The sequence below is a fragment of the Macrosteles quadrilineatus genome, unplaced genomic scaffold (assembly GCF_028750875.1).
Source record: "Macrosteles quadrilineatus isolate MER2022 unplaced genomic scaffold, UCM_ALF_1.0 Scaffold_9__3_contigs__length_116548681, whole genome shotgun sequence".
Taxonomy (NCBI): Eukaryota; Metazoa; Arthropoda; class Insecta; order Hemiptera; family Cicadellidae; genus Macrosteles; species Macrosteles quadrilineatus.
The window spans coordinates 97,788,435-97,801,385 of record NW_026542602.1 but is presented as its reverse complement, the minus strand read 5'-3'; the positions used below and the strand labels follow the sequence as shown (position 1 = coordinate 97,801,385).

Below are 12,951 nucleotides of genomic sequence, written 5' to 3'. Positions count from 1 at the left end.
GTTCCACCCTTAAGTAATAGCAACTGCAAAATATATCAACATTAAAGATGTAGAACTTTGTAATGTAATCAGTCACATTAATGGAACAACAAATTTTGAGTTAAGCCTACAAAAATTCCTAAGAATATAGAATAATTATTTTGACAAATCTACCAATGCTATTTTTTAAATTGTTCTCCTATTTTTTTCACTGAATATCTGTTAGTTATCTAAATGTTTTCGATTAAATATGAAGAAATCATAAAGCATATACTGGGTAAAAAAATAAAAATAAAATAATCTTTTTAGAAAACTTAAGATTCAATCAAATAAAACCAAAATCTTTGAAATCACTCAAAATTGTGTAACCTACATAAAAAATTTTATCCTTATTTATTCATGACGATCAATTAATGATGGATTTTTTTTTAATACTGACTGGAGTTTCCACAATTAATGTTTTTGGTGAAAAAAGCACATTTAAACATTAAATTAAATACATCCGGACACACTTTACAATAGGAAAAATAGGAAGACTGCTCACAATAAGTATAACTCTGAAATTTAAAGTTTACAGCTTTTTTTTCTTTCTAACCACTAAGTGTAGAGCAACGCTTCACTATACTTAATTATTTTTTTTTTTTATTTTAATCCCTACAAAATAATTTAGGATTAAAACTCCCATCCCATCCATTAATATTGTCCAATGGTCCAATTAACATTGTGCTAGTTCGCAAACTCGTTTGACTAAATATATGTGTACACGTTTGTTCAATTTCACCAAAACCGGATAATCTTTACTTGAATTATCAAGCTAACATACATATATATTTGAATCCAAACAGATGGCGTTTTTTACCTCTGGGACATCAAAACGAAAAATCAAATCGGTCCCAGGTCTAGCTCTTATTATAAGACCTATGGTAATAGCTTTTTTATGGGAAATTCACTAAAACAAAATCGACCCACTTGCAATTAAACTACCCACATAATTGTAAATTTATGAGCGAGCATCTTCTAGTGTTGTAATGAAGATGCGTGACGACTATAATGAAAGTAGAACAGTCAGCAGCAGTGCGGGTAATATAAGGCAACCCTATAATTATTCTACACAGACCACAGCTGGGAGAGAGTTGTGAAACCAGTCATTCACTGTGTGAACCTCCTGGCAGGATGACCTCAGAACAGGTACCGATGTTTTCAACATTGTAGCTACACAGTAGTAGATGAATAATAGTTCATCTGTAAATCTTAGATTATTTGTGAATGATTTTTGTGTTGTGTTTTAATTATGAGGGTAAAAAATATAGATTTAAAAGAAAGGACTTGTAGCAGATAGTAAACTGGAAATAATAAACTTTGCTGCTTAAAGCAATATTTTTTATAGCACTTTTATAAAGGGTTTTAATCATTTTTTTTTATTGTAAGGTGGTAATGGTCATGCAACAAAAAACTGTATTCTGAACAATTGAATGAATGGAAGTTTTTAGTGAACTTTAAATAAATAAGTAGCTTAAACCTATCGTGTAATTTCTCTGTAAATACATTTAGTAAGTTACTTTGTATTTCAACTTAATTAATCATTTTTGTTTTATGAAATTAAAAAAATACTGTTATTTCCATGTGGACTAACTAAGTAGGAATTTCTGGTTAACTGAAAATAAATTATAACTTAGCTTTAAATAACGTTACTTTCTTTGTAAATAACTTGGTTTATATGTTGTGTTGTTTGATTTCTTCGTAATTAAGTGAAAATAAATAGTCAACTGATATTTTCAACAACGGAACAAGCCTAGCTTTAAAAAATATTACGCTTTTGGTGGATATCTTACTCATATATATTTTGAGTTGTAAATTTGTTTTACAATATTAAAAACCATACCTTTTCCCCTTATTAATAAATAAACAATAATTTACAGTATCAATATTAGTAAAAATACAATTAATTAACCATAATTTAGACTAGTAAATTTTCAGTTACCTGTCAGCGTTTATTTTTGTATAATCAGCATATTGATGATTTAAATTATAAATTTATAATAAAATACTGATAATTACTTTGATGTTCATTTTCAGTCAAGTCTCACTAAGAAAATTGTTAGCCAATTTATTATAACATAATTTGTCATAATATCAGGGGCCTGCCACAAACTGCCTTAAAACTAGTTTTCATAACTCTTTGTACTTAGAAAACAAAACTAAAGAAAAAAGAGAAAAATCTGTAAACTTTGTCATTTTTTTATCTATTGGTCCTCGCCGACAAGTTTTGTAAACTTGGCGAGGCCATGCTTGTAATAATCCTAAATAAATATATTTGAATTTTGAATCAATTGTCTCAAAAGTACCACTTTAATATTTTTTGTTTCTTAGGTGTCTACTTTTTTCTTGTTTACTAAACTTTACTTTGTGCAATATACAAGTATTCTAGTAAATATTTTAGGCAATATTTAACTAGGTCTCTATACTGCTAAGTCATAGTTAACACTCTGTTTAAACATATTATTACTAAATATACATTTTCAAATTAAAAAATGTACAGTAATTTGCCGTGGTATTTACATTTATCCTAACAGAAAGTTTTAAGGATGGGTGAAAGTTCCAGGCAAAAACTCTCTCCTATTTCAGCTTTCTGTTTTAGGGATCAAATGTCATATGTACAGTTTTTTTTTACATCAAAGCAAATACAGCTATTAGCTACACATGTAAAGAAGTATTTAAAAGTTTAAAAATACTTACAGTACCATGTATCTACATTTTTGAGGTTCTGTGTCATGTAAAAAATAATTTAAATTGGTACTCTATAGAAAAAAATAGCCACAATTACAATACTAGAAACCAGAATTTACTTATATACCCTCATCATTCTACGGCATCTTTAGAAAGAAGTATTCATTACATGGGAATTAAATTGTTCAATAAACTTCCAAATAACTTAAAAAACACAGCAATGAGTCCAACACAATTTGCAGATAACGTTAAGAGTATTTTGATCAGAAAGGCCTATTATAAAGTTGACGATTTTCTAAATGACTCTCAAATGTTATAAGCAGGTCCTGTTACTTCCATAGGTAATATTTTATAGGGTAAAAAGTTCCTTCTCCATATTAATCTTGTTGATTTTTAAATGTTACATATTATATATATCGTTTTCTGTTGTGAAATTTTAATTAAGACCTTGTTATTGACTAAAATTACATGTTTTGTACATTTTTTATGTTTTATTTATAATTAAATTCTATAAATCCTGTTATTTAGTTTTAAGCTTGGCATTATCTTTTTTATTAAACCATTTGGCTAGTCTATTCAAAGAGTTTCCTCAAATGTTAAACAACTATATTTTATTTATTATTACTAAATACATTTTAAGAAAGGACATTATATAATATTAGGCTATAAGAAGAATGACGAAGCACCTGTGCATTTATCTGTAACCTTTGTACGTTATGTGCTAATAAACATGATTTGATTTGATTTGATTTGAGCTATGTAACCCCAATATCTGCTACTTTAAATACCTCTGATACTCAATATTGATTAGTCTTTTTTGTGCTAAAAAAAAATGACAAAAAGTTTATCAAGTACCGCTGAACCAACCTACTAAACCAGCAATAAGCTATTTTTGTTGCATTGAAACTGGAACCAGCTGTTTTTATATTGATTTTTCAGTGCAGCAGATTGTTTGAGTTACATACTGTCTTTGCAATACAGATTTGTTATTTCACTAAGGTCGTTTCAGGGATTTTCGGGTGCATAGTCGACTAAATTATTGTACTGTAGTTATATTTTTAAAGATATTTCTTCATTTTCATTGTGTCTGGTTAATAAACAAGACACAACACGAAAACATTTAGGCACGTGCACAGCTTAAAAACTGGCAACCAACTGATGAATAAATCTCGTAAAATATGTAAATACAACTGAAAGTCATAACAGTAATCATATAGTTAAGTGTAAATCTACACACCTGACGAAGGAGTAATCTCTGAAATGGCTGATGAAACAGCTGATCTTAGTCAGCAACAAAGCATATTTCTCTCATCCAAAACCCAACATCATAATTTCGATAAAAATATACACCCAGTTTTGTCCCCTCTTAATGATGTAGCAATTAACTTGTTTCTAGAAGTTCCTAGAAGCCCAGGAGCTAGTAAAGACTCTCACAGAAAGACCAACTGATGAAGAATTCCTTGAACTTTACTCTCTCTTCAAACAAGGAACTTTTGGAGACAACACTACAGGTACAGTATTTGTAAATTCTTACTTTAACGATACGTTTTCTTATTCTTTCTATGCAAGTGTGTTGCATATTTTTAGGACCTTCATTTTTAACAGTCCATTCCATTAACCTACTACAATAATTTATCCCAGTACCATTTTTCCTTACTTTGATGATTTATTTGTGAGTAAAGCGTATCGAAGCGAGCGAAGCTCTTATACTACATTCTTGCTTTTGTTTTACAAATACTCCTCCTGAACAGCTGAAGCGATCTGCACGAAATGTAGCATAGTCATAGTAACCATAACCATGGGAAGGTATGAATCTGAAATGGTACAAATCGGACTACAGGGCTTTTCCCTACACTAATTTAAACTTTTAGAAATCTAACATGGGCATTAAGGGATAATTTGCCGCCATGACATTATTTGCGAGATAACAATAAAATGGTAAACAAGATTCAAACACTTTTTTTTAATCAACAAATCATCTAAAATAGAACTTTTACAAATACCGTACTGAGAAAAAGGATGAACAATCGGATTCATTTACGATTCATTTACTACGAAATGAATCCAATAATTAGGGTTGCCGGAATTAGGCTGGATGCACCACTGACTTTAAATACTCCAAATATCCATTCCATTTACGTGAACCTAAGGCCTACCATTGAGTTTGGATGCTGTAAGTAGACTTTCCATTTATGTGAAGTAGACGTACCAGTACCATTAATGCAGACTTTGAATAGGTACGGCAAATATAAATTCCATTAATGTGAACCAAAGATACCATATTGAGTTTGGATACTGCAAGTAAAACAATTCGTTTACGTTAACCCGACGTATTATTGACTTTGAATACTGCAAATAGGCATCTTATTTATGTGAACCAAAAGTACCATTGATTTTGGATACTGCAAAGTAGATTTCTCATTTATGTGAAGGTGTACCATTGATTTAGGATACTAACGTGCAAGTAGACATTCATTTACGTGAACCAAATGTACCATTAAGTTTGGATACTGCAATTAAACAATGGATAAGCGCACCAAAACATAAATGATATCCCGAAAATTAGCAAGTTCAAGTTAGTAATTTAACATTCACATTATAGCTTAATGGTTAATTTACTATTGAAAACAACTATTGAAAATACTTGCATACCTACTTTAAAGCAATTAGGGTGCATATTTTAATAACTAATTATCAAAATTACTGTTGTGTCCGTTTTACAGACTGACATAATTAGTCATGGTTAGTCAGCAACCTAGGAATGTAATTTGCATACAAAGAACAATTATCATTTTAGACTACTGAGTAAGTTTGTTACAACAAGTGTCAACAACAGTGGTCCATTTAGGAGTACATTACTGTACATAGCAACAAGTAAAGCACACACTGTGACACCCCCACCTCACTAAACTTCCATTTTTTTGGAAATTTCCATTTTTCCAATTGGATTTTTTTTTTACTAAAATATTTCCTTAAATATGTCAGAATTATTCACTATTTAGTTTACAGGGCCTCTTGTAAATGGGCATGGGCCCATGGGCACAAGAGGATTTAGGTGTGTTGGAGGTGGAGGGATAGGGGAGGGGGCAGAAATATCTCTCGGACCCGGCGTGTCACATGAAAACCGTGGGCCTGCCTATTTAAGTAACATTATGTTTGCAAGTACCAACTCAGTAGGTTCAGAAAGACCTTGGTTTGCTGCTATAGGGAAGGAAAAAGGAATTTTTGTAAAATGTTAATAGGAGTATAGCCGATATAGTATGAAATAAATTTGCCAAATCTTATTACAGTAGTCTCCCACTTATCCGGACACCTTTTAACCGGACATCGGTTTAACCGGACTACATTCGGAGGGAATTACATCTCTTTAACCGGACAATTTTTATCAGCACATTGGTTTAACCGGACTAGATCGGCAGGAAGTGGGCGGTACTGAAACGACTGTTCTCGAGGGAAAGATTTGAGACCAGTGATCACATGTCTAAATACAATGCTCTCCTAAATTTAAGTTGAATATCACAGTTAACGGTCCATTTTAACGAGTTTTTGGGGATGTCGGTTTTAGCCAGAAAACCCGTTTTCCGGACTGGCCTCGGTCCCGAGGAGTCCGGATAAGAGGGAGTCTACTGTACAATATCTCCACAAACAAGCATTCTACAACAGTTTACTTTTTCTCTATTAAAAAACACATTCATGATCATTTTAAATGCGAGTACCTTAATATAAAGAAAGATTGTTTGTATTATCTCTCTCTGTAACCTTTACTTGTACAGCAACGCTTCAATATTAAAATAATTTGTTTTTGAGCTCTACACACGATAGTTGAAAGAAAAATTTGAGATTGTCATGGTTTAAGGGTAATAATTTGAAAAAATCCTATTAAAAATTTTTTTAACTCCATAATACCTTGTTCCTATGACCCGATATAGCAGGTCCGTGAACTGATTCAAGAGTATCCACCCCTAGCCGATCATGCCAAATTTAACCATGAATCAAATAAACACATTTCAAAAGAGTCTTTAAATTTAAAATGGGCAAAAAGTGTAGGTGCATAATCCCAAGTCAATAATTATATTTTTTCTTCACAGATAAGCCTGGTTTTCTGGATTTGAAAGGAAAATACAAGTGGGAATATTGGAACAAGAAGAAAGGAATGGCTAAGGAAACAGCTCAAGAACAATATGTCGCTTTCGTACAAACACTGCTAGAAAAATACGCACACACGTGACAATCTACTAGTAAAAATTGTTTGATTATAATAATTGTTGCTTACCTTAGTTTAGTTTATTAAATTATTTGTTGATGAAAAATGTGTTGACCCCTAAAAGTTCAACTACAACATAATTTGTTGTAGGTTTAATGATGTTTTTATAGATATAAATGACTTCCACAGCAATGTACTTCAACATTTATTCTAAAGCTCAATAAAAACAATACTGTAATATTTACAACTGTTATACCTAATTAGAGGACACATTTTAACTCTTTTTAAGAAATTTGTTACAAAACCATTTACAGTAAAAATGTACAATTTCAAAAATAAAATTATATCTACAATATTATAAAAATATTTTGATTGGTTTGCTTCTTTCATTACCTTGTCTTATTGATCATAATTCAAAGATATTATGAACGCAAATTATGACATTGTGAGATGAGAACGTTGAAAAAAACGTTTCAGTTAAAAGGGGTTTGTTGCTCCGAATCTTTTCTTGTTTACATCTCGAATTCAAAACAAGATCTTGAGCTTAAAACCCCTCATCAACCAGATTTGAAACTGACTGTGTACGGTAATAATAGGTTTTGAAAAATATTCAATATTCATGTACATTTGAAGCTCAAACTCTGAGCATATCCTCTTCATCTTGCAGTTTTTGTACATCTGACTTATTCATGAAGTAGTAACTCGGCTGTCGTCCTTTCTGAAAACATATTTCTTCCATACTATAACAGTAAAGTTGCATTTTTCACATTTAATCCAAACCAACCTATAATAGTAAAATAAACATATAATTGACACATACTTTCTCTCATAAAGCCCCATTCACACGGGGCGAGTTTACAAGCTACACGCAGGCTTTTTTACACTCAGCTAGTAAAATAGCTCAGTGTGAACGACGTACTCGCTCAAACGCTGCTTGTAAAAAAGCTCTGGAAAAAGTTGACAGTTCCGCTACTTTACACGCCAACTCACCAGCTTTTGAGCGAGTAGGCGTGTAAAGTAGCCCAGTGTGAACACAATTGCTTGTGCTTGTGCGCATGTTATTCGAAGAAGTCGGAGGATTTAGTTCAAGCCAGCTACTGAGCGAGTGGAAAAAGCATCGTGTGAAAGACTACAAGCGCACTCGCCGACTCGCCGGCGTCTTTCTACACGTTGACGAGTTGGCGAGTGGACAAGCTCCGTGTGAACAAATACAAGCGCACTCGCCAACTCGCCGGCTTCTTACATGCTGGCGAGTAGCGTGTAAACTCGCCCTGTGTGAACGAGGCTTTAGCTTGTCTACAACCCTTATCATAAAAAACTTGGAGATACTATTATAGGTCGGCCGGTTAGAAAGCGTCCTCCTCGTAGCATTGGTGCGAGAGAGAGATACCGAGCTGTGGGAGTGAGACAAACTATGGCTCTTCCCCCTCTCTGCTGCCACCCCACCCCCAACATTGTTGAATTGCAGCTCAAATATTGACAGCAATTAAATTATACAGCTGATCAAAATGAAACAGCTGAAACAATTACGTTCTTCATAACTTGAGAAAAATAGGTCCTGCAAAAATATTGTATAGCCTAAATTGCATAAATATTTGAGCACCATTAAATTGAATTATATCATTGTGCAAGCAGTTCCATTTGGTAACACAGGATTCTAACTCCCACGATAACGGGGCGGCGCCGTGTCGGTGTCGTGCCGGTGTCGTGTCGCGCAGTGTGAAAACGGCCATTGGCGGAGAGGGGGGACATACCCTCCCTCGCCGTTACCTCCCCTCCATGCGCTAAAAATTTCGCGCAGGTCGTTTTCTAAGCGGCTGACCTATAGTACCCCCACATACAAAATTTCATTACAATCGGATCACAGGTGTGGTCTGTAGCTCTAAACACATTCAGACATACAGACATTTCCACTTTTTGGTTTTCTTTTAGGGGGACGCAAAACGAATATTTCCTCCCAAAAATTTGACAAAAACAATCATTTCTCCATATATTTGACTAGGGAAAACGTTCTCTCTTTCCTTAATTGTGTTATTAAAGCACCATCATCATGTGTTAATGGTTCTGCTTATATGACCTTTATCAAAGACGCTCTTGAAAAAAGTGTATTGCTTTTATAAGATTTGAAAACCACTGATATGAAATGAAATGAAATGAAATGAAAAACGTCTTTATTAGCCAGCGTTATTCAAAGTACAGTTCTTTGATTTTCAATACAACTGTTGTCAAACTAAACGTAATTGGTCAGCTTATACTAGACTTATTGCAACAATACATTTTAGATCAACTGGCTAATTATTATCGGTATAAAATAAATCTTTCAAACCCCTTTTAAACCTAGAGAGGTTTACTGATTTGAGGTCAGTTGGAAGGGCATTGTAGGCTTGGGGCCCAAAGTAAGAAAAGGCTTTCTTCCCTAATTCCGTTCTGACCCGTGGCAAGTGTAGCAAGCCTTCCTGCCGAGTGAGGCGAACGCTCACCTCAGACCTGAAAACCAGTTTCCTTCTGATGTATTGGGGACACTCCGTTAACAAAGTTTTATGAACAATTAGAACGGTTTGAAGATCACAGCATTGTTTAACTGTCAAGATGTTTGCCCTTGACCTATACTCGCTGATATGATCCGACCTTTTTAAGTTGAAGACAAATCTCAGAGCACTGTTCTGAAGTCTTGTGAGAATATTTATATTCTCTTGAGTAAGGCTGTTACCAAAAGAGGGAAGAGCATAATAAATAGATGGAAGAATTATAGCACGAACTATTTCAAGTTTGGTTGACATTGGTAGAACAAACCTAAACCTATTAAATAATCGTAATTTAGCAACAACAGTTTTACAGATGTGTCTCACATGTTCAGAAAAATTGAGCCTAGAGTCCAATTTGACACCAAGGAATTTTAATGAATCGCTAACAGGCAACGGCTTATCATTTAGAAGAACTTCACAATCAGTATCCTTGTTGTGTTGGCTTTGCACAGAGTAGTTTACGATTCTTAAAACAGAACACTTGTCAGGATTCAGCTGAAGACCATGATCATTAGACCATTTATTAACACTTATCAAGTCGCTATTCATGCTGCTTCAGGAAACTCAGCCAAAGGGTAAGATAAAATAATGTGCGAGTCGTCGGCGTAAGAATGGACAGAGCAGTGACTAAGCTGTGACTCAAGGTCGGCAGTGTAAATCAGGAAGAGGATAGGACCTAAGCAACTGCCCTGGGGAACCCCCGACACTTTTGGTAAAAAATGTGAAACCTGATCATTAACTCGAGTTTGTTGTGACCTATTACGGATATAGGAGGAAAACCACTGCACAGATCGACTATCAAATTGGTAAAAACTCAGTTTGGCTAACAGAAGATCGAAACTAACTGAATCGAATGCCTGTGAAAAGTCCAAACCAGTTACAATACTACCCCAATTTCTATCTCTTGCACCAATCAATTCATCCATGACATTCAGAAGAGCTGAACTAGTGCTGAACCCCCTTCGAAAACCTGACTGTGTTTTAGGAAGAATTTCCTCTGACTCAAGATACGAGACTAATTGCTCTCCAATCACTTTTTCCAATATTTTGGAAAGCACTGGAAGAATTGAAATGGGTCTGAAATCAGAAACACATGAAGCATTGGTCTTTTTTGATAGCGGAATTATAATACTCTGTTTCCAGGCACTGGGAAAAATGCCAGTAGTCATGGATAAATTTACAAGATGACAAATAGCAGAATCACAATAATAACTCAACGATTTAACCATATCAACAGAAATGCCGTCCACACCAACAGCTCGGGTTGTGATGCTGTTCATGACATCCCTGATTCGTTTCTCTGTCACTAGACTGAATGAGAATTTATTCTTCACTTGGCTACTTTTGTTCTCAGCGTAGAACTCAATCCTGCCCCTGTCTAAACAACCTTTGCCGCCCATTGTGGAGAAATATTTATTCAAGTCCTCAGGAGAGAAGGTACACTCATTTTCTCTGCTCGAGCCCAGTACGCCATTGCTTCTCAACGATGACCAAAAACCTTTTGGGTCCTTATTCTTTAATTGACTTGAAAAGAACCGCTTTTTTGCGCTTCTTATGGCCGAGTTTAATGTGTTTCTTGCTTTAGTGTAAGCAGATCTGGTCGAGCTGTTCCTACAACTCAAGAATGCTTTATGGCAATTGTTCTTAACTTTTGTCAGAGACAAAATATGATCGTCTCTCCATGGAGCTCTTTTCCTCGTTACACGTCTTCTCACAACCGGTGCACAAGAATTGAAAATGTGCAAAATTTTATTATTTAGAGCATAAACAACTTCATCAACTTCTTTGAGGGAAGCTATTTCATCCCAGTCACACTTTGATGCTAGTTCGGTAAAGAGGTCCACATCAAGGTTTTTCAGATTTCTGTAAGTTACATATTTCGATTTGCTCTTCTATATGGCTTTTAACTAGTTTCAACTAGTCTAAATCGTCAGGCTCAGTCATAAACAAAAAGGAGTCCCTACTAATTATTTAGTACTACTCAGTAATGCTTCCTATATTGTTATGGGCAGGAACTAGACAAAAGTTCAGCATTGAAATGAACACTAGCAATTTTATGATGTAACTATTTTTTTTATATTGACACAAAATGAACCAACATTGTTACCAACATTACCCAACATTATCCAACATTATTGAACCAACATTGTCGCGATGTTGCCAGTGTGTGTGGGGGGGCGGGGTGCAAATATTGGGTACTTTTTAGCTTTATCTATAGTAGGGTAAACTTAAATAGCTAAGTCATGTAACTGAAAATAAACTATACAAACCAAGTCTTTGACAACCCGTGTTGCTCCTGATTGGATCAGAATTTTACTGAGTGTCTCCACTCTTTCCACTCCCATCGCATAGTGAAGAGGTGTTCTCATGAGCTGTCAAAAGATTTCATCAACAGTATTATTCTATTGAAAATTCTAACAAAACTTAAAAATAGATGTATGGGACAGTACAAAACCTTTCTGAAGCAGACTTTTCTTGAAAGCTATTAAGTCAATAAGACTCTAATAGACAATACTGCCAAATTTGTTGTAATTATCTGTAATTTTAATTTAGTAGGAACCATCAAAATCCTAAAACACAAGGATTGATTTACCTATTTGAGTATCAAGCAGAATTAAAATAACCCTTTGTAAGGTGATGTGATGAGTCAAGTACTACTTGTTAAGTGTAACCGAATATCCACTCAAATTGATACTTTGTTCTACACTTGAGTACTAGAAGACTTGATTGTTAGTTCATGACTTCATCCCTAATTGATTCTTTATCTGCAGACAGGACTCAGATGTGAATGTTAAATAAAATTCATATATTTTTCCGACTCCACACTACAAGACAACGGCTTGAATGCCGAGTACTTTAGCACTCAATTCAGATGCCTCCAAATTTCCACTACAAATCAAAAGAGCCGGAACATCATTCAATAACTAACTCGAGCAAGAAGAATCAAGTACATTCAACTTGTGAACTAAATTGTTGTCTCGCCATATCATAATTTTGTAATTACAAACTCACGTTGTCGCCCACTGTAAGTGTCTGGGGGTAGTGGGAGGCAATGTGTTGTACGATGTGGTCGTGTTGGTTCAACACCGCGACGTGGAGACTGCAGCGAGAGTAAGAGTTCTTGGCAAGCGCTAGTCCGGGATTGTTACGCAGCATCTCATGTACCTGGCTGTCACTAGCCAGTCTGATAGCTCTGTGCAATCGTTCTCTGCGGTCCTGCAAACATTACAGGGTCGTTAGAATAATTTATTAATTTAGTTTAATTCATTGACTTTTAGATAGGTAAATAGACATTCCATTTATATGCATATCCTGTAGACATTTTTTTACTAAAATAGAACAAAGTCAACAAAGTTCTATGAGCTACAGAATTTGCTACAGTCTACAGTCTATTTTAGTTTCTCCCTTAGCTTTTGTCCCACCTTCACATCCTCGGATGATATTATGCTCTAGCCCCAAACCATTTACCAAATGATAGTAGCTTCAGGCTAAGCCTAAAGGGTTGCAGCGTTATCA

The 12,951-nt window shown here is 34.6% G+C and overlaps 2 protein-coding genes across 2 annotated transcripts in view; one reads left to right on the top strand and one right to left on the bottom strand.

Annotated features, from left to right (window-relative positions):
* The first annotated feature begins 1,102 nt into the window (after nt 1-1,102).
* Nucleotides 1,103-7,249, top strand: LOC129004287 (acyl-CoA-binding protein homolog). Its single transcript, XM_054432815.1, has 3 exons — nt 1,103-1,167; nt 4,103-4,217; nt 6,795-7,249. Exons 1-3 carry the CDS (start codon nt 1,153-1,155, stop codon nt 6,932-6,934), a joined length of 270 nt encoding a protein of 89 aa, XP_054288790.1. The 5' UTR covers nt 1,103-1,152; the 3' UTR covers nt 6,935-7,249.
* The window catches only part of LOC129003650 (uncharacterized), a 44,690-nt gene continuing 38,977 nt past the window's right edge, over nt 7,239-12,951 (bottom strand). Inside the window, exons 19-21 of the mRNA XM_054431949.1 lie at nt 12,448-12,651; nt 11,706-11,807; nt 7,239-7,628 (exon numbers count right to left, since the gene is read on the bottom strand). Of these exons, the coding sequence (XP_054287924.1) occupies nt 7,545-7,628; nt 11,706-11,807; nt 12,448-12,651 (390 nt within the window). The 3' untranslated portion in view covers nt 7,239-7,544. The remainder of the gene's footprint in view (nt 7,629-11,705; nt 11,808-12,447; nt 12,652-12,951) is intronic.

Bases quoted from the DNA above. Each gene is read 5' to 3' on its own strand.
- LOC129004287 (XM_054432815.1), top strand. The intron at 4,218-6,794 runs GTACAGTATTTG...TTTTCTTCACAG, and splicing joins TTTTGGAGACAACACTACAG to ATAAGCCTGGTTTTCTGGAT.